General features: G+C 38.9%; 2 protein-coding genes across 3 annotated transcripts in view; one reads left to right on the plus strand and one right to left on the minus strand.

Annotated features, from left to right (window-relative positions):
• Positions 1-17,240, plus strand: part of TMEM184C (transmembrane protein 184C) — a 32,955-nt gene extending 15,715 nt beyond the window's left edge. The window contains exons 5-10 of the mRNA XM_005691199.3: positions 9,890-9,964; positions 11,456-11,549; positions 14,137-14,249; positions 15,469-15,568; positions 16,092-16,263; positions 16,484-17,240. Coding sequence (XP_005691256.3) covers positions 9,890-9,964; positions 11,456-11,549; positions 14,137-14,249; positions 15,469-15,568; positions 16,092-16,263; positions 16,484-16,749 — 820 coding nt within the window. The 3' untranslated portion in view covers positions 16,750-17,240. The remainder of the gene's footprint in view (positions 1-9,889; positions 9,965-11,455; positions 11,550-14,136; positions 14,250-15,468; positions 15,569-16,091; positions 16,264-16,483) is intronic.
• PRMT9 (protein arginine methyltransferase 9) overlaps positions 17,837-19,732 on the minus strand; it is a 35,838-nt gene continuing 33,942 nt past the window's right edge. Inside the window, exons 11-12 of one of the 2 annotated variants that reach the window (XM_005691198.3) lie at positions 19,227-19,349; positions 17,837-18,937 (exon numbers count right to left, since the gene is read on the minus strand). In XM_005691198.3, the coding sequence (XP_005691255.1) occupies positions 18,722-18,937; positions 19,227-19,349 (339 nt within the window). In that variant the 3' untranslated portion in view covers positions 17,837-18,721. The remainder of the gene's footprint in view (positions 18,938-19,226; positions 19,350-19,732) is intronic. The other variant, XR_001296683.1, reaches the window with a different exon arrangement.

Genomic DNA, 19,732 nt, shown 5'->3' on the forward strand with positions numbered 1-19,732 from the left:
CTCTCCAGCATTTATTGCTTGTAGACTGTTGGATCGCAGCCATTCTGACTGGCGTGAAATGGTACCTCATTGTGGTTTTGATTTGCATTTCTCTGATAATGAGTGATGTTGAGCATCTTTTCATGTGTTAGTCATCTGTATGTCTTCTTTGGAGAACTGTCTGTTTAGTTCTTTGGCCCACTTTATTTTTCTGGAATTGAGCTGCAGGAGTTGCTTGTATATTTTTGAGATTAGTTGTTTGTCAGTTGCTTCATTTGCTATTATTTTCTCCCATTCTGAAGGCTGTCTTTTCACCTTGCTTATAGTTTCCTTTGTTGTGCAGAAGCTTTTAATTTTAATCAGGTCCCATTTGTTTATTTTTGCTTTTATTTCCAATATTCTGGGAGGTGGGTCATAGAGGATCCTGCTGTGATTTATGTCAGAGAGTGTTCTGCCTACGTTCTCCTCTAGGAGTTTTATAGTTTCTGGTCTTATGTTTAGATCTTTAATCCATTTTGAGTTTATTTTTGTGTATGGTGTTAGAAAGTGTTCTAGTTTCATTCTTTAACAAGTGGTTGACCAGTTTTCCCAGTACCACTTGTTAAAGAGATTGTCTTTTCTTTTTGTATATTCTTGCCTCCTTTGTCAAAGATAAAGTGTCCATAGGTGTGTGGATTTATCTCTGGGCTTTCTATTTTGTTCCATTGATCTATATTTCTGTCTTTGTGCCAATACCATACTGTCTTGATGACTGTGGCTTTGTAGTAGAGCCTGAAGTCAGGCAGGTTGATTCCTCCAGTTCCATTCTTCTTTCTCAAGATTGCTTTGGCTATTCGAGGTTTTTTGTATTTCCATACAACTTGTGAAATTATTTGTTCTAGCTCTGTGAAAAATACCGTTGGTAGCTTGATGCTGCTACTAAGTCGCTTCAGTCGTGTCCGACTCTCTGCAACCCCATAGATGGCAGCCCACCAGGCTTCCCCGTCCCTGGAATTCTCCAGGCAAGAACACTGGAGTGGATTGCCATTTCCTTCTCCAATGCATCAAAGTGAAAAGTGAAAGTGAAGTTGCTCTGTCGTGTCTGACTCTTAGCGACCCCATGGACCGCAGCCTTCCAGGCTCCTCCATCCATGGGATTTTCCAGGCAAGAGTACTAGAGTGGGGTGCCATTGCCTTCTCTGGTAACTTGATAGGGATTGCATTGAATCTATAGATTGCTTTGGGTAGTATACCCATTTTCACTATATTGATTCTTCTGATCCAAGGATTGCAAGCACTGCTTTTAATAAAGCAAATGGATGCTGTGGAATTTTGATAGAACTATTCAAACCCCTAAAAGATGATGCCATCAAGGTGTTGCATTCGATGTGTCAGCAAATCTGGACAACCCAGCAGTGGTCACAGGACTAGAAAAGGTCAATCCTCATCCCAACTCCTAGGAAGAGTAGAACTAAAGAATGTTCTAAACATCAGGCAGCTTCACTCATTTCCCATGCTAGTCGGGGCTTCCCTGGTGGCTCAGCAGTAAAGAACTTGTCTCCAGTGCAGGAGACTTGGGTTTGATCCCTGGATAGGGAAGATCCCCTGGAGGAGGGCATGGCAACCTACTCTAGTACTCCTGCTTAGAGAATCCCGTGGACAGAGGAGCCTGGCAGGCTGTAGTCTATAGAGGTGCACAGAGTCAGACGTGACTGAAGCGACTAAGCAGCAGCAGCCCATGTTAGTAAGGTCCTGCTTAAAATCTTGCATGCTAGGCATTATGCAAACCAAGAACTCCCAGATGTCCAAGCTGGGTTAGAAAAGGAAAAGAAACCAGAGGTCAAATTGCCATCATTCGCTGGATCATAGAGAAAGCTAGGGAATTTCAGAAGAACATCTACCTCTGTTTCATTGACTGTGCTAAAGCCTTTGACTGTGTGGATTATAATAAACTGTGGAAAGCCCTTAAGAGAGATGGGAATAGCAGAACATCTTATCTGTCTCCTGAGAAACCTGTATGCAGGTCAAGAAGCAACAGTTAGAACCCTGTATGGAACAACACATGGGTTCAAGATTGAAAAGAGAGTACGAGAGGGCTGTCTGCTGTCACCCTGTTTGTTTAACCTGTACGCTGAGCACATCATGAGAAATGCTGGGCTGGATGAGTTACAAGCTGCAATCCAGATAGGCGGGAGCAACATCAACAGCCTCAGATATGTGGATACCACCACTCTAAAGGCTGAAAGAAAAAGGAACTAAAGAGCCTCTTGATGAGGATGAGGGAGGAGAGTGACAGAGCCAGTTTAAAACTAAATATTAAAAAAACTAAGATCATGGCATCCGGTCCCATCACTTCATGGCAAATAGAAGGGGAAAAGGTTGAAGTAGTGACAGGTTTCCTCTTCTTGGGCTCTGAAATCACTGCAGATGGTGACTGCAGCCGTCAAATCAGAAGACAATTGCTTGTTGGCAGGAAAACTGTGACAAACCTACACAGTGTGTTGAAAAGCAGAGATATTACTCTGCTAACCAAGGTCCGTATAGTCTTGGCTATGGCCTTCCCAGTGGTCATGTACAATTGTGAAAGCTGGACCGTAAAGAAGGCAGAATGCCAAAGAATTCATGCCTTGGAACTGTGGTTCTGGAGAAGACTCCTGAAAGTCCCTTGGACAGCAAGGCGATCAATCAATCTTAAAAGAAATCAGCCCTGAATACTTGTTGGAAGGACTGATCCAGAAGCTGAAACTCCAGTGTTTTGGTCATCTGATGCAAACAGCTGACTCATTGGAAAAGATCCTGATGCTGGGAATGAGTGAGGGCAGAAGGAGAAGAGGGAGTCAGAGGATGAGATGGCTGGATGGCATCACCAGTGTAATGGACATGAACTTTGGCAAACTTCGGGAGATGGTGAGGGACAGGGAGGCCTGGTGTGCTGCAGTCCATGACGTCACAAAGAGTTGTACATGACTGGGCGACTGAACAACAACATATACCATAAATGAAATGACAACCACAAGAAGTCTATTTAAAATCTTATTGCCCCATGAATCGGTTTTCATATTTAACATTTATTTCATCCAGTTTAAGGTTTTTAAACTTCCATTTGGATTTCTGAAGTATATTTTAAAAATTTCCAAATATAAAGATTAAATTTTTTTTTCATTTTATATATTTGCATTGTAGTCAGAGAATGTACTATGAGACAGTCTTCAAACGTGGTTAAGGTTTATTTCATGCCCACTAGTACATGATCAGTTTTTGCAGTGGGTCTCTGTATGCTTGAAGAGAATGTATATGCTGTGCTAATGAGTGGCTCTGTTATATTTATGTGCATGCGGTCAATCTTATTGTATTATTCAGTTTGTCTACATTTGTGTTGATTTTAGCTACTTGTTCTGTCAGTTAGCGAAAGAGATGTTGAAATTCTGTCACGGATAATTTGTCAGTTTTTTTGTGTACTTTTGTCAGTTTTTGCTTTATATTTAGACGCTGTTTCTGTTCAGGAGGGCTCACACAATGGCTCAGTGGTAAAGAATACACCTGCAATTAGGAGACACAGGAGATGTGGGTTCAGTCCCTGTGCTGGGAAGATCCCCTGGGGGAGGAAATGGCTTATCACTCCAGTATTCTTGCCTGGAGGGAGAATCCCATGGACAGAGGAGCCTGGCAGGCTACAGTCCATGGGGTTGCAAAGAGTAGGACATGACTGAGCATGCACGCAAGTTATCTGTTCTGGACCTGTTTTTTAGGTTTTTTTTTTGGTCTTAAAGTTATTTTGATATTAACAGATATCCTATCTTTCCTTTGTTTAGTTATTTGCCTGGCTTAACTTTCTCTGCCTTTTATTTTCAGGAGAAGATAGAGAAAATTAGGTGTACAACTTTGAGCGTTTTAGGTGTATTACTTTTTTTGGGGTGAGCCTACAGGGCATGACTCATAGTTTCATTGAGTTAGAGGTTAAAGCGTCTGCCTCCAATGCGGGAGACCCGGGTTCGATCCCTGGGTTGGGAAGATCCCCTGGAGAAGGAAATGGCATCCCACTCCAGTATTCTAGCTTGGAGAATCCCATGGACTGAGGAGCCTGGTGGGTTGTAGTCCACGGGGTCTCAAAGAGTCGGACAGTCGGACACGACTGAGTGACTTTACTTACTTACACGGCATGACTCATAGTTTCATTGAGTTAGAGGAGGCTGTGTGGTCCATGTGATCAGTTTGATTAGTTTTCTGTGATTGTGGTTTTCATTCTATCTGCCCTCTGAAGGAAGTGACAAGAGGCTTATGGAAGCTTCCTGATGGTAGAGACTGACTGTGGGGGAAACTGGGTCTTATTCTGATGGGTGGGGCTATGCTCAGTAAATCTTTGATCCAATTTTCTATTGATGGGCAAGGCTGTGTTCCCTCCCTGTCCTTTGACCTGAGACCAAACTATGGTGGAGGTGATGAAGATAATGGTGACCTCCTTCCAAAGGTCCCCTGCACGCACTGCCGCACTGAGTGCCCCCGACCCTGCAGCCGGCCACCACCCACCCATGCCCACCGGAGACTCCTGGACACTCACTGGCAAGTCTGGGTTAGTATCTTGTGGGGCCGCTGCTGCTTTCTCTTGGGTTCTGCTGCACGCAAGGTTTTGTTTGTGGCTCAGATCATGAACTCCTTATTGCAAAATTCAGACTTAAATTGAAGAAAGTAGGGAAAACCACTAGACCATTCAGGTATGACCTAAATCAGATCCCTTACAATTATACAGTGGAAGTGACAAATAGATTCAAGGGATTAGATCTGATAGAGTGCCTGAAGAACTGTGGATAGAGGTTCCTGACTTTGTCCAGGAGGCAGTGATCAAGACCATCCCCAAGAAAAAGAAATGAAAAAAGGCAAAATGGTTGTCTGATGAGGCCTTACAAATAGCTGAGAAAAGAAGAGACGCAGAAGGCAAAGGAGAAAAGGAAAGATACAAACATCTGAATGCAGAGTTCCAAAGAATAGCAAGGAGAGATAAGAAAGCCTTCCTCAGTGATCAGTGCAAAGAAATAGAGGAAAACAATAGAATGGGAAAGACTAGAGATCTCTTCAAGAAAATTAGAGATACCAAGGGAACGTTTCATGCAAAGATGGGTACAGTAAAGGACAGAAATGGTATGGACCTAACGGAAGCAGAAGATATTAAGAAGAGGTGGCAAGAATACATAGAAGAGCTATACAAAAAAGATCTTCATGACCCAGATAACCAGGATGATGTGATCACTCACCTAGAGCCAGACATCCTGGAATGTGAAGTCAAGTGGGCCTTAGGAAGCATCACTACAGACAAAGCTAGTGGTTGAGCTGTTTAAGGCAGAGGAAGTGAAGTCGCTCAGTTGTGTCCGACTCTTTGCTATCCCATGGACTGTAGCCTACCACGCTCCTCCATCTACCGGATTTTCCAGGCAAGAGTACTGGAGTGGGTTGCCATTTCCTTCTTTAGAGGATCTTCCCAACCCAGGGATCAAACCTGGTCTCCTGCATTGTAGGCAGATGCTTTACCATCTGAGCCACCAGGAAAGTCAGGAAACAGAGATCAAATTGCCAGCATCTGTTGGATCATCAAACAAGCAAGAGTTCCAGAAAAACATCTGCTTTATTGGCTGCACCAAAGCCTTTGACTGTGTGGATGACAACAAACTGGAGAATTCTTCAAGAGATGGGAATGCCAAACCACCTTATCTGCCTCCTGAGCAATCTGTATGCAGGTCAAGAAGCAACAGAACCGGACGTGGAACAACAGACTGGTTCCAAATTGGGAAAGGAGTACATCAAGGCTGTATATTGTCACCCTGCTTATTTAACTTACATGCAGAGTACATTATGCGAAATGCCAGGCTGGATAAAACACAAGCTGAAATCAAGATTGCCAGGAGAAATATCAATAACCTCAGATATGCAGATGACACCACCGTTATGGCAGAAAGTGAAGAGGAGCTAAAAAGCCTCTTGATGAAAGTGAAAGAGGAGAGTGAAAAAGTTGGCTTAAAACTCAACATTCATAAAACTAAGATCATGGCATCCAGTCCCATCACTTCATGGCAAATAGATGGGGAAACAATGGAAACAGTGATAGACTTTATTTTTCTTGGGCTCCAAAATCACTGCAGATGGTGACTGCAGCCATGACATTAAAAGACGCTTGCTCTTTGGAAGAAAAGCTGACCAACCTAGACAACATATTATAAAGCAGACATTACTTTGGCAACAAAGGTCCGTGTAGTCAAGGCTATGGTTTTTCCAGTAGTCATGTATGGATGTGAGTTGGACCATAAAGAAAGCTGAGTGCCAAAGAATTGATGCCTTTGAACTGTGGTGTTGGAGAAGAGTCTCTTGGACTGCAAGGCAATCAAACCAGTACATCCTAAAGGAAATAAGTCCTGAATATTCATTAGAGGACTGATGCTGAAGCTGAAACTCCAGTACTTTGGCCACCTGATGCGATTGGGAAAGACTCTGATGGTGGAAAAGATTGAAGCCAGGAGGAGGAGGGGCCGACAGAGGATGAGATGGTTGGATGGCATCACTGACTCCATGGACATGAGTTTGAGCAAGCTCTGGGAGTTGGTGATAGACAGGAAGGCCTGGCGTGCTGTGGTCCGTGGTGTTGCAAGGAGTCAGACACAACTGAGCGACTGAACTGAACTCCTTTTTTAAATTTAGTGTTATTTTTAATTCTAATCTGACAATCCATCACTTGTACAAGATATACTATTTATATTTTTGTGATTATCAATGTATTCATTTATAATTTTGCCACTTTTTATTTATATCTGTCTCCCTTTTTCTAATTTCCTTGTTTTCAATGATTACGTCTTCAAAATAAACTTTTAATTTGGAATAATTTTAAATTTACAGTAAAGTTGCAAAGACGAGACAGAGATTTTCTATTACCCTTCATCCAGCTTCCCCTAACATCTTATGTAATCCTGGTACGTTCATCAAAAGGAAGAAGTAATAATGGTATAATACTATTAATTGCAGACTATTCAGATCTCCTCACATTTTCCACTAATGTCCTTTTTCTGTTCCAAAATGCACCCCAGGAATGTGGATTGCATTTAGCCTTTTTTTTAAAAGTACAGATTTTCATTAAATTCTTTAAAAATGTACTTAAGAAGTTTGAGAAGATCCTTCTAATTATTTAATAAAGATTTTGACAAACAATTTTGAAGTTTTTCAAACGTGTGGGATACCTGTGTAGTAAAATGTAATAGATAAGTCTATTTTATACCACTCACATTTAATAAAAATATATTACAGGTCTGTGACTCCTTATTTCCAGTTGTTTATATGTATATATGCATGTGTGTGTGTGTGCTAGGTCACTTCAGTTGTGTCCAGCTCTTTGTGACCCTGTGGACTATAGCCTGCCAGGCTCCTCTGTCCATGGGATTCTCCAGGCAAGAATACTGGAGTGGGTTGCCATTTCCTCCTCCAAGGGACCTTCCCCACCCAGGGATTGAACCTGAGTCTCATGTCTCCTGCATTGACAGGTGGATTCCTTCCCACTACCACCACCTGGGATATTTTATATACATATATATATATATATCCTTAGAAACCAAAGCTTTCTCGTAGCTTTGCTGCTGCTGCTGCTAAGTCGCTTCAGTCGTGTCCGACTCTGTGTGACCCCATAGACGGCAGCCCAGCAGGCTCCTCTGTCCATGGAATTCTCCAGGCAAGAACACTAGAGTGGGTTGCCATTTCCTTCTCCAATGCATGAAAGTGAAAAGTGAAAGAGAATTGGCTCAGTCGTGTCCGACCCTCAGCGACCCCATGGACTGCAGCCCACCAGGCTCCTCCGCCCATGGGATTCTCCAGGCAGGAGTGCTGGAGTGGGGTGCCATTGCCTTCGTTCTCATAGCTTATCTGATGCTAAAACTTTATAGTCTTTGAGTATTTGTAGTTTGAATGTGGCTGTCTTAGCAGTGCTGCTCCAAATGCCCCTGCTAGTTGTTTACCTGTTTCTGTTGATGTTTTTCTTATGGCTTTTTTTTTTCCCTCATGACTAGTTTGGAAGTTATACTTTCTGTTTCTAGTCTTTAATGTTAAAAAAATAGATATCAGTTTGTATAGAATGTTTTTGTAATGCTTTTATAGATTTCACTGCAGTGTAACGGTTTGTTCATTACTCCCCCTTGCATCTCAGATCTTCTATCTGGGATCATTCGCTTCTCTCTAATGTGTGGTTCTTAAAATTTCTTGCAGCGTCAGCATAGCAGTGGCAAATTTTCTCAGATGCACTTAATCCAAAAGTGTCTTTATTTTGCCTTCATTCTTGAAAGATTGTTTTGCTGGATGTAATTCTTTGTTGACAAGAGTTTTCTACAAACTTGGGGAGATTTTATTTCGACCTACACTGGCATCAGTTGTTACTGTTAAGCCTCTACTTTCAATCTAGTTGTCGTTCTGTTATATTAGCAGGAGACCTGTCTTCAGCTGCATTTTTAAGACCCTGTCTTTGATATTTCGCGGTTTCGCTACGAGGTTTCACCACGAAGTCTCTAGGGTTTTTTTGGTTTTAGTCCTGTTTAATTTACAGCGTGCCCCAGTCTGTAGCTTTGCGCTTTTGACTGGTTCGGAAAAGTTCTCAGCCACGATCTCTTCTGCGTTTGCTCTTCCCCTGCTCGTCCCTCACTGCATGTGTGTTAGTCCTTCTGAGTCTGTGCTCTCTGTGCCAGCATCATTGCACTCTGGAAAATGTCTTCAGGTCCCATCTTCCAGTTCATTAATCCTCCACAGCCTTCAGAGGCATCTAACTGACTGACGCATTTGCTTAGTCATCCTAGTGGTCTCAAGTTTGATTTGACAGTCAGTTTACAGAGCACTACAGGTTTAACTCAGCTCCTGCTTGGTTTAGCTTTGTAGGGGGCACAGCATGTGTGGCCCAGACGTTGTCATCAAGAGTTCTTGCTGCACCCCCAGGTGCAGCTCCCGGACCACCTCCACTCAGTTGTCAGTGGGAGTGAACTCCCTCGGCACAGAGAAGGCTCTCAGCATGTGGAACCCCCTGTTTTTAATTCAATCCTGGTAACCCCGGGCCTCAAGAAGTGTGTGTCAGACTCATTCTTCTCAGTCTAGATGTAATTCTTAAACTAGGGGACTTATAATACATAGACTTGATAAAGGAGTGTTAAATAAACATTTGCCCTTGGAGCATCTTGGTCTTTTTAAGAAAGTTCCACAAGGCTCTCAGGTAGCTGGCCTTTTTGTTTTGGTAGTAGCTGTTTGGGGACTTTTTTGTTTTGTTTTTCTTTGTGAATTTTCCCCTACATTAAGTGAGCTCAGTGATTAAAAACTGTTTTATGTAGGATCTTTGTTTTGTTCTTTCAGAGTATCTAGTCAGTGATGCTGTCTGGAATGATACATATATATAAAGGCCAAGCTTGAAAGGAGACTGAATCCTAAATGTGAATATTATTTTCTCAATACACTTCCATATATGCAAGCCTACATGTAATTTATTTGTTACTTGGTTTTTCTTCCAGAAACATACAGGGACCCACTTCCATTCTTTTTGTTCCTGTTCTGTGCTGCGCTACTTGGGAATTTGAAATTAGACATAGAAAGGGAAATCTTTCAGATGTCATTGTTAAATGATTTAAAAAACAGTATTTAAATAATGTGTTTGCTTCCATCCACATTCTTCCCCAGTAGCCATTTAGAATAACTAAAAGAATTATTCTAAAAAGGAGTAGATGTATGTATATGTGTAATTGAATCAGTTTGCTGTACAATTGAAACTAACACAACGTTGTAAATCAACTATACGACAATAAAAATAATTTTTAAAAATTAAATATAAATATGGCATCATTTGTCAAAATGATTTTAATCTGGGGGCTTTGGAGAAAACCTGATAGTACGAAATGAGTAATTCAAATGCTAAATTATTTTTCTTTGACAGAGTATTGCTGTTTAGATGCAAACTGGGTGTGTTACAATATACAGTTGTCAGACCATTCACCACCATCATTGCTTTGTAAGTACACAGAACTTACATTATTTTGTTTTTTTTTAATTCTCATGCTTTTACCTAAGTGAGACAACTGAGTAGAAGGCACATAAAACTTGTTACTTGTTTATAACACATCTAGTCTTAAGTATGTATAAACCCTACTGTGTTAGAATAAATAAGGTGACCATAGGAATGGTCCAAGGAATCACCACGTAATTTTTCTAAATAATATTCCCTGTAGAGATTTCTCGAAAGCGTTTTCAAAATAGTCTTTTTCAAGTATTAATATTCACACAGCGTTACAGAAACATCTAGTATATGAAGTTGAAGTATGCCACTTCAGATTCATCACATGGCTTTATTTTCTTATGAATACTGTATTTTAAAGAAGAAAACACATCTTTCCTTTTTAAAACTTCTGTCAGGTCTTAGCATTTGAGGTAAAATGGGGCGTCATCAAGCTGCCTGGTAACAGCTATTCCCTAAGAAGCTAAGAGCATCAGATAGATTGTGCGTCTCACCTGCTTGTCATGCTAGCATCCTGTCTGCTCACAAGAATGGGGAGAAAGCTGAGAGGAGCATCCAGCTCTTTATTCTGCTTTTGTGCCAGCAGTTCTTTAGCAGCATTTGCCTTGGAATTAAGATTAATTTACCTTTTTTTTAAGGCTACTTTATTTCTCTGCTGTTTAGAAACTGGATAACCATACAAGTAAATACTTAGATCTGGGTTATCATAAAAGTTGCCTGCAAAACAATTCGGCAGGAAAAAATATAGTTTAGTTATAAACCTGCATTACGTGTTTTTAAAATTAGGCAGCATCATTTTTTTTCATCTAATAATTACCCTTTCTAATTCAATGTTTTTGTCTTTTGGATTTATTTCAGATTGGAGGGATAATCATATGGTAACATCTCTAGAAAAATGTTTTTAATTTTTGAACCACCTCTATGGCCAAAATCAAGTGATTATCTACAGAAACTTTGAAATAATCTTACTTCTAAATTTAAGTATTGGGGCTTCTCTAAGCGGGCCAGTGGTTAAGACTGTGCACTCCTACTGCAAGAGACATGGGCTCAGTCCCTGGTCACGAAACTAAGATCCCGCATGCCATGTGATAGGAGAAGGCAATGGCACCCCACTCCAGGACTCTCGCCTGGAAAATCCCATGGGCGGAGCCTGGTTGGCTGCAGTCCATGCAGTCGCTGAGGGTCGGACATGGCTGAGCGACTTCACTTTCACTTTTCCCATTCATTCACTGGAGAAGGAAATGGCAACCCACTCCAGTGTTCTTGCCTGGAGAGTCCCAGGGACAGGGGAGCCTGGTGGGCTGCCGTCTGTGGGGTCGCACAGGGTTGGACACGACTGAAGCAACTTAGCAGCAGCAGCAGCAGCCATGTCGTACAGCCTAATTAATTAATTAATTAAAGTATTGCTGTCAATGTTGTATTTTAAAATATATTTTTGACTTATTCATAAAGTTATTCATAAAGTCTCATTTTTACCATCTTTTTTAGAGTCTGTGAGTTACTTGGTATATATGATGAAGGGAACTTTAGCTTTTCAAATGCTTGGACTTACTTGGTTATCATAAACAATATGTCTCAGTTGGTAAGTAAATATTCATCTTAATTGTACTTCATTTACATCTATGACTAAAATTTTCCAGGGAAAGTTTCTTCTGGAATAAAGTTTAATTGTAACTTTAATATTGAATTTGATTTGTAGGAAGAACTTGAAGAAATTTTCATATAAATCTTTATACATATGTAAAGATATAATATCTGTTAATTATCTTGTGACTTATACATTGAATTGTTTATGTAATGTGGCCCAAGGGCACAGTGTTTTTTTTTTAAACACCGAAAACGTTTTGTATTGGGGTATAGTCAGTTAACAATCTTGTGATAGTTTCAGGTGAATAGTGAAGGGACTCAGCCATACATATCCATGTATACATTCTCCCCCAAACTGCACTGAATTGTTGATTGTATTTTTTCATTGATTCTGGTATTCATTGCATAGTTCTGTGGATATGTCATTAATAAAAGCATAATGCCTCTCCTTAAAAATCCTAGGTATATTCAATAAAAAAATGTCTTACTGGTATATGACAGCATAGGGTTTTAATAAAAGTGGGAGAGTAAAATTCTCTCATATATTTGGAATTGAAAATTGAGAATGCCAAGTGTTTTAAAATGTTATAGAAACTGAAATGAAATGAATCCTTTCAACTTAAGAATGTGTACTTTATTGAAAATCTATTAATATAAATATTGAGATTTTTTAAATTGGAGGATAATTGCTTTACAATGCTGTGTTGGTTTCTGCCATACAACACCACGAATCAGCCGTAAGTTTTAGACGCATATGCACACATCTTCCCTCTCTCTAGAGCCTCCCTCCCGCTCCGATCCCACCCCTCTAGGCCAGCACAGGACACCGTACTGTGCTCCCTGTTACACAGCAGCTTCCCGCTGGCTGATTATTTTACACGATCATGCACACGTCAGTGCTGCTTTCTCAGTTCGTCCTACCCTCTCCTTCCCCTGCTGTGTCCACAAGTCAGTTCTCGACATCTGAGTCTCCATTCCTTCCCTACAAATAGGTTCATCAGTTCTTTTTCTAGATTCCATATATATGCATTAATGTACGATATTCATTTTTCTCTGACTGACTTCACTCTGTATAACCGACTCTGGGTTCATTCAGCTCACTACAACTGACTTAAATTCTTTTTTATCGCTGAGTTATGTTCCATTGTATATATGTATCACATCTTTATCCATTTATCTGTTGATGGACGCCTAAGTCGCTTCCATGTCCTGGCTATTGTAAATAGTGCTGCAGTGACCATTGGGATACATGTGTCTTTTTGAATTGTGGTTTTTCTCAGGGTATGCCCAGGAGTGGGATTTGCTGGGTCATGTGGTAGTTTTATTCCTAGTTTGTTAAGCATTCTCTATACTGTTCTCCATAGTGGCTGTATCAATTTACATTCCCATCAACAGTGCAGTAGGATTCCCATTTCTCCACATCCTCTCCAGCATATATTGCCTGTAGTTTTTTTGATGATGGCCATTCTGATTGGTGTGAGGTGTGCTGAAAATCTTTAGTGCTTTCTCCAAAATAATAGTTTAGGTACAGTGGCACGCATGTGAGTTATTAGAGATTTATAATAAAAATTAAATGTGTGTGTATTCAAAGCTTTTCCACATTTGTATTTTCTGGAACCAATAATTCCATTTTGGGGAATGCCTCAAGAAATGGCCAGAAGTACTTTTGCTTTCAGTATGTTTGTATAGGCCTATTGTTTGCAAAAGCCTGGAAACAGTCCAAAGTCTAGTGATGAGAACTGGTTAAATATTCTGTGTCCTTCCATTGGTCAAAACAGTAGGCAGTTATTTAATCAAATATATGGAAGGGGGTACTTTAAGTGGAAAACCATAAGGCAACAAAATTTTATATTTATGATACCTGTTAAAAACCACATTATGTGTAGAAAGGAATGGTTGGATGATGGGACTGTGAACAACTTTATACTTTGCTGCTTTCATATTCTAAAATGTTTTAAATGAGCATTTTATGGTGGGGAAAGTAAACTTTTAGAAAAATGTTTATGCTGTGCAATGCTAATTACAACTGATTTTTTAAAATAATTACTATCTTGAGCACTTATCTTTAAAAAGTAAATTCAGCAGGATTAACATACTGCCCTCAAGAAAAATGGTCTCCCTGATTCCTTACTTTCTGATTTCATGGGCATAGTTTTACTGAAATAGTACTTATTTAATGTATTCACTTACAAATAATATATGTACAGTTAGTAGTAAGCTCAACCCTTATAAAATGAATGGTAACTTGTATATAAAAGCTGTTACTAAGCAGACAGATGTTTTTATTTTGCTTAAATGAGAGCCTTTTCTTCCATTCACAGCAGTCACTTCTTACTGTGTTTTTTGTGGGCCCTGTAAATGAACAATTAAAATCATTTTCAGAGATGATGTTACACGTTTCTTCTGAGAAGTTTCATATTGGATATTTTCATCCATAGTAAACTATTTAAAGCCTCTTGTTTATCTAAAAGGAGCATAATAAAGCCTAGAAAATTTTGCCTGAAAAATCACTCTTTGCCTTTGGCATCCCTGATACCGTATTTATCCTTACTGAATATGCTTGCTCGGTTGATTGTTTCCAGTTCGCCATGTACTGTCTCCTGCTCTTTTATAAAGTGCTGAAGGAAGAGCTGAGTCCAATCCAACCTGTTGGCAAATTTCTCTGTGTAAAGCTGGTGGTGTTTGTTTCTTTTTGGTAAGTGTTGCTTTCTCTTGCATGTTGCCATTTCCTAAAGGGCAGTTTAATGAAAATTTGTAAGTCTTAATATGGAAGAGGAATTAAAATGTCTGCTTCCCTTTTAAAAAGTTCATTCTTTTAGCCATCCTTGGTTTTTCATAAAGAAATAATCAAATGGCCACATAACATTTATAAGAAGAAAATAATTTGAGACACTAAATGTCAACACTAAGGGAATCATTAAAATAAATCATGGTTTCTTCATATAGTAGTTTGGAAGATAACATGATATAGAATGCTTAATAATGTGAGAAAATGTTCACTAGTAAAAATTTTTAAACAGATGACAAAACTGTACATGGTCCCAGTTTAGTAAAGGGGGGGTGGGTGATAGGGGCCTAGAAACAAATATACCAAATATAACAATATACAAATAATACAAAGCAGAGGGAAATCCTTGCAATCCCACCACCCAAAATGAACGACATTGTGGTCCACATCATTTATAAAACCACAGAAAGAGCATCATACTATAAAAACTTGTAGAACTCAATGTTTAGTATACTGTAGTTATAGTTCTTTGTAAATACAGGGAGAATGTAATTTTGTTGTTATTGGGTTTTCTGCTTTTGCCACACACAGTATTCTAATGTATGGATACAATTTTTTAATCAGTTTCTTATTGACATGTAGGTTGTTCCTAATTTATTTTTTTACGATTACAAGTAATATGGAAGTGAATATTCTTGCAATAGATATATGAAAACTTATCTCATTTTAGCTGTTTAACAAGACTGGTTCCAAAAAAAAAGATTGGTTCCAAAATGTTCTTTAAAATAATCTAAATAACCAATTAATATGTGTATAAATTGACATTTAAGTACTTTTATTTCATTTTAAATTCCTATTGTGTAAGGCGTTAGGCATGGTCTGTGTATGGGACCAACTTAAAATAAAACGACTTGTGCACACTTTCAAAACAAAAAAAAGACTATAAACCAAGTACCTAAGAATACATAATCAAAATTCGTATGATGAAACTGTACTGGACGAGTCAGTGTGTAAAGCAAACGTATCTAATACAGTTATACAGTCTCTTCGGGAATATGCTGTAAAGGCAGGGTGGTTGTGGTCCACAGGTTGTGCTGGGGTTTCACTTTTTAAATGGCATATTTTTAAACAACTGTTGGTTTTATGCTTGATATAGATTTGGCGTTTACCTTTTCCTAACATATAGGCAAGCAGTAGTTATTGCTTTGTTGGTAAAAGTTGGCGTTATTTCTGAAAAGCATACATGGGAATGGCAAACGGTAGAAGCTGTGGCCACAGGACTCCAGGTAAGCAGTGCTCTCTGACTCCCAACAGAACTTTGCTGTTTGTTCAGCGTTTTTACGTATTCTCTCCTGAGCCTGACAGCATGTGCATATGCAGGCTGAGGGGCTACTGTTCCCTCACTTTACACGTGAGGAAATGGGGAACCCCACAAAAATTGGCCATACTTCCTGGTTCTTCTACAAACTAGTAACAGAACCTAGATTTTGTTATTCCTACTCAATTTCTCTTTTCTGCATTTCTCCTCTAAGTCCTTGGATAGTGGAAGAGAATACATTGTACTTGGCCAAGAAATACTTGTGGTGACTGAAGTAGTACAAAATTGAGTTAAACTTCTGGCATTTTGTGTTTTTATGAAGAGGTCAAAAATCATTATTTTGGAAAATGAAAATATGAGGACAGTCTTGTGAGGGAACAAACAGCTGTTGATACTCAAGTATTTTTGAAGAGAGACATAGTGCTTTTTGCCTGCAAAACTAGATGTAAAATCCAATATGGCTGATGATGATGTTGATGTTGTTGTTGTAGGACTTTATTATCTGTATTGAGATGTTCCTTGCTGCTATCGCTCATCACTACACTTTCTCATATAAACCGTATGTCCAAGAAGCAGAAGAGGGCTCATGCTTTGATTCCTTTCTTGCTATGTGGGACGTTTCAGACATTAGGGATGATATTTCTGAACAAGTGAGGCATGTTGGTAAGTACCAGCCATTTTATTTATTCGAATAGCCTATTGTAGTTCTCCTGTCCAGTCTGTAGAAGTTTTTGAAAAGATTTTGTGTAAAACAGTACCACAGTAAGGCTCTCCAAATTGGGAGGGGGGGGGAAGAGCTTAACGTTTAGCATAGCAACATCATAGTAAATTTAAAAATAACCTAACTTTTGGCTAACTCGGACACTTTTATTCTACTTTAAAGGAAGGACAGTCATGGGACATCCTAGGAAAAAGTTTTTTCCTGAGGATCAAGATCAAAATGAACACACAAGCTTGTTATCCTCATCATCACAAGATGCACTCTCGGTTGCCTCTTCAGTGCCGCCCTCACCTGTGGGCCACTATCAAGGGTTTGGACACACTGTGACCCCCCAGACTACACCGACCACAGCTAACGCACCTGACGACACAGGGAACGATGCTGCAGGAGCGAGAGAAGAGCCGTCAGAGAAGTCCGTGGCCTCCTGAGCAGTGTGCAGAAGCAGACTCTGCTGCTGCCGTGTTACTTCATTACCTGGTGTCCCGTTGCTCAGGATTTTGTGCTTAGGACAAGCCATTAATGATGGAAAATCTGAACACAACGGCGCAAACCAGGTACAACCACCGGATTTATACAACTAGGTTTTGTATATCACAAATAATCAGTCTAAATATCCTAGACTTAGACTTGACTTCTTAACACTACAGAGTATCACATCCTCAAATGGTAGACAATGACTACTAACCATTCCTGACATTAGAGTACTTTATCAAGAGGAGGACATTTTAAAAAATCAGTGCTTCCTACCACTGCTGCATGAATATAATGCTCTGGAACTAGCAGAAAGTATAATTCAGAAATGCGAATTAGTGGACCTCAATCATAATCATGTGCCATATATGCTTACCTAACAATTATTTCTCTATTTCTCAAATGAATGTCTTTCAATAAATGAGAATTTATCATTTATTTTCTGCAACCTTTTATGTCTCTTGTGATTAGAGGCACAGCAGAAAAACTTAAGCCCCCAAAATTAAAGGGTTGAAAATCATATACCTACAGTGAGAGATGCCTGTGTCTTAACATTCCTACTAGGAGAAATGTCTAGGACCTAATCTATTAATCTTAAAACAACTACTGTCTAAAAAATCATTATTTGCACCAAGGCGAACAGATTAATAGGTTATCTAGGACTTGGAGATGAAAAGAATAAACTGGACAAAAGAGTGGAAGAATAAGAAACTTGTGATAGAAACAGAGTCTGCTTTTCTTTAAGGCTACTAAAGGTGTCAGCAAATGTAAATCTGGGCTGAGTAGTCCTAACTGTTTATCAAACCACAGTCACAAGACTTGCAGATACTCTCTGGGAGAAATTTACTACTTAGGTTAGAGTTCCTCTAATTGTTAATCACAACCCCTTGCACCTAACATTTTACACTGAAAATAAATATAGAAAGTGCCAGAGCAGTATGTGGCAAATAGCAAGGGTAAGTATTTATTTCTCAAAATCTATGCTTTATATATTTAAGCGCGCACACACACACACATACACACACACACACAGGTACACAGTAATTAGGTACAAAGTTTTTATTGTCTATTATAAATGAAATGTTTCTACTGAAAGTAAAGTTGGGCAGTATAATCCTAAAGGCAAGGCGAACAGGCAGTGTGGAGAGAAGGTACATCTTATTTTCTGCGTGGCTTACCTACAGAGCACACAGTATATATAAGGCATGATAATCTTTATTAATCTCCCTATTTCAGGTCTGGATTTTTTTTTTTCACTATATATTCACATCAAAACTTTGAAAAATACTGGTTTAGGTTTAACTTTCTGAATTTATCAGCTTTAAAATTTTTCTTTGCCAAAGGCAGACCAGGAAAATGTTTGTCCTCCTTTTATTCTTTAATTGCATTTAGTCTGTAGCTTAAACGTCTTATTCAGATTTGCATTCCCAGAACACAAAACTGAGAAGGTGGTTCAGAAGTATTTCAACATTTACAAGAAGCAAGCTTAGAATTTACAGGTAAACATAAACCCTCAATCTTCAGTGGAAACCAACTTTTTGAGGTATCCTCACCAAAAGTTCAGATTTAGGGAAAATAGCCAAGATGTCTAAAAACTGAATAGGAGACTCAAAATTCCTTATCTTTACAGTTTTAGGGTACAGACTAACAAGTTTGGCAAATTTTAATAAGTAAAAACAAGCAATAAAAAGTTTCTAATTTGAAAAATTAATGATAGCCTTTGCCAGAAAGGAAGTCTATGGCAAGATTTTTATAATAATGCTACTCTTTAGTTAGGGTCTTTAAATACACTTTATTAATGTCAATGTTTTAAAACTATTTGACCATTTCAAGGACCTCCATCTTATGGTTGCAATCCCACTACTAATTCAGCCTAGAACTGGAAACCCACTGCTCTACTTCCACATTTTTTCATTAGAAATCTGCTCTTCATTGCTTTATGGTGATGCTGACGTTGCTTTTGTGGTGTTGGATGTTGAGTACAAGTTCGTCGCCCATTTCCACTTGGATGGGATTATCTAAAACAACTGCAGCCTGTTTCCAGTGAGAGGCTTCATTCGAAGTATCTAACCTAATCTCATCGTCGAGGTACATATGATACCAAAATGGAATGGCGGTCACTTGTCCAGATTTACAAATGTGTACCTATGAAAATTAAGAAATCACAAGAATTTCATCAAATGGAGTAGACTTGGATAAGTCTTTGTCTTTTTAGTAAGTTTTAGATCCAAATTTTATAAAGAAATACATTTAATCACCCAATTCAGATTAATACCAACCTATTCTAGAAACTGATATTTACGCAAACTCAGGTCTGGATACTGTTTAGAAAGTAACATTTAAATTCAAAGAAAAGTGGCTAAAGCTATTTTAAGTATGTAAAGTATTACATAATTTCAGATAGTTCTGAATATGACAAGAATAATCATTTTACCTTTACTTCTCTGTTAGAGGTGTTCAGATAGGGCGTCATTAAGTCTAGTCTTAAGAGTTCCACTGGTTTGCTTAAAGGTATACAAGGCAATGAGGACAGGTCCAAAAATACACGTATAGGTACCTAAAGAAAGTATAAAATTTTTGCTTTTAATTTAGTCCTTTTTGTGACCCAAGTTTCTTGCTTTGTACTTAGCTCAATGATATGGTGCTTTTTATATCAATTACCTTACTTAATTGCCACATCAACCTTAAAGCAAAAAAAGACTTCCAGGATTCCAGTTTTACAGGAAGAATGAACAAACCAAGTTTTACATTTGTTAAATAATTTTCTATGATTTCAATTATCTGTAGATTCTTTGCTTGGATAAAAGCAGATTAAACAGCTCCCAAAACTGTTAAACAAGGATGTGCTTATGTATGAAGATGAACTAATAAGCAAACAGCACAACATTAATTATTGTACTATTTAAGAAAATATGCCAAATTCTACTGAACAATTAATAG

The sequence above is a fragment of the Capra hircus genome, chromosome 17 (genome assembly GCF_001704415.2).
Source record: "Capra hircus breed San Clemente chromosome 17, ASM170441v1, whole genome shotgun sequence".
Taxonomy (NCBI): Eukaryota; Metazoa; Chordata; class Mammalia; order Artiodactyla; family Bovidae; genus Capra; species Capra hircus.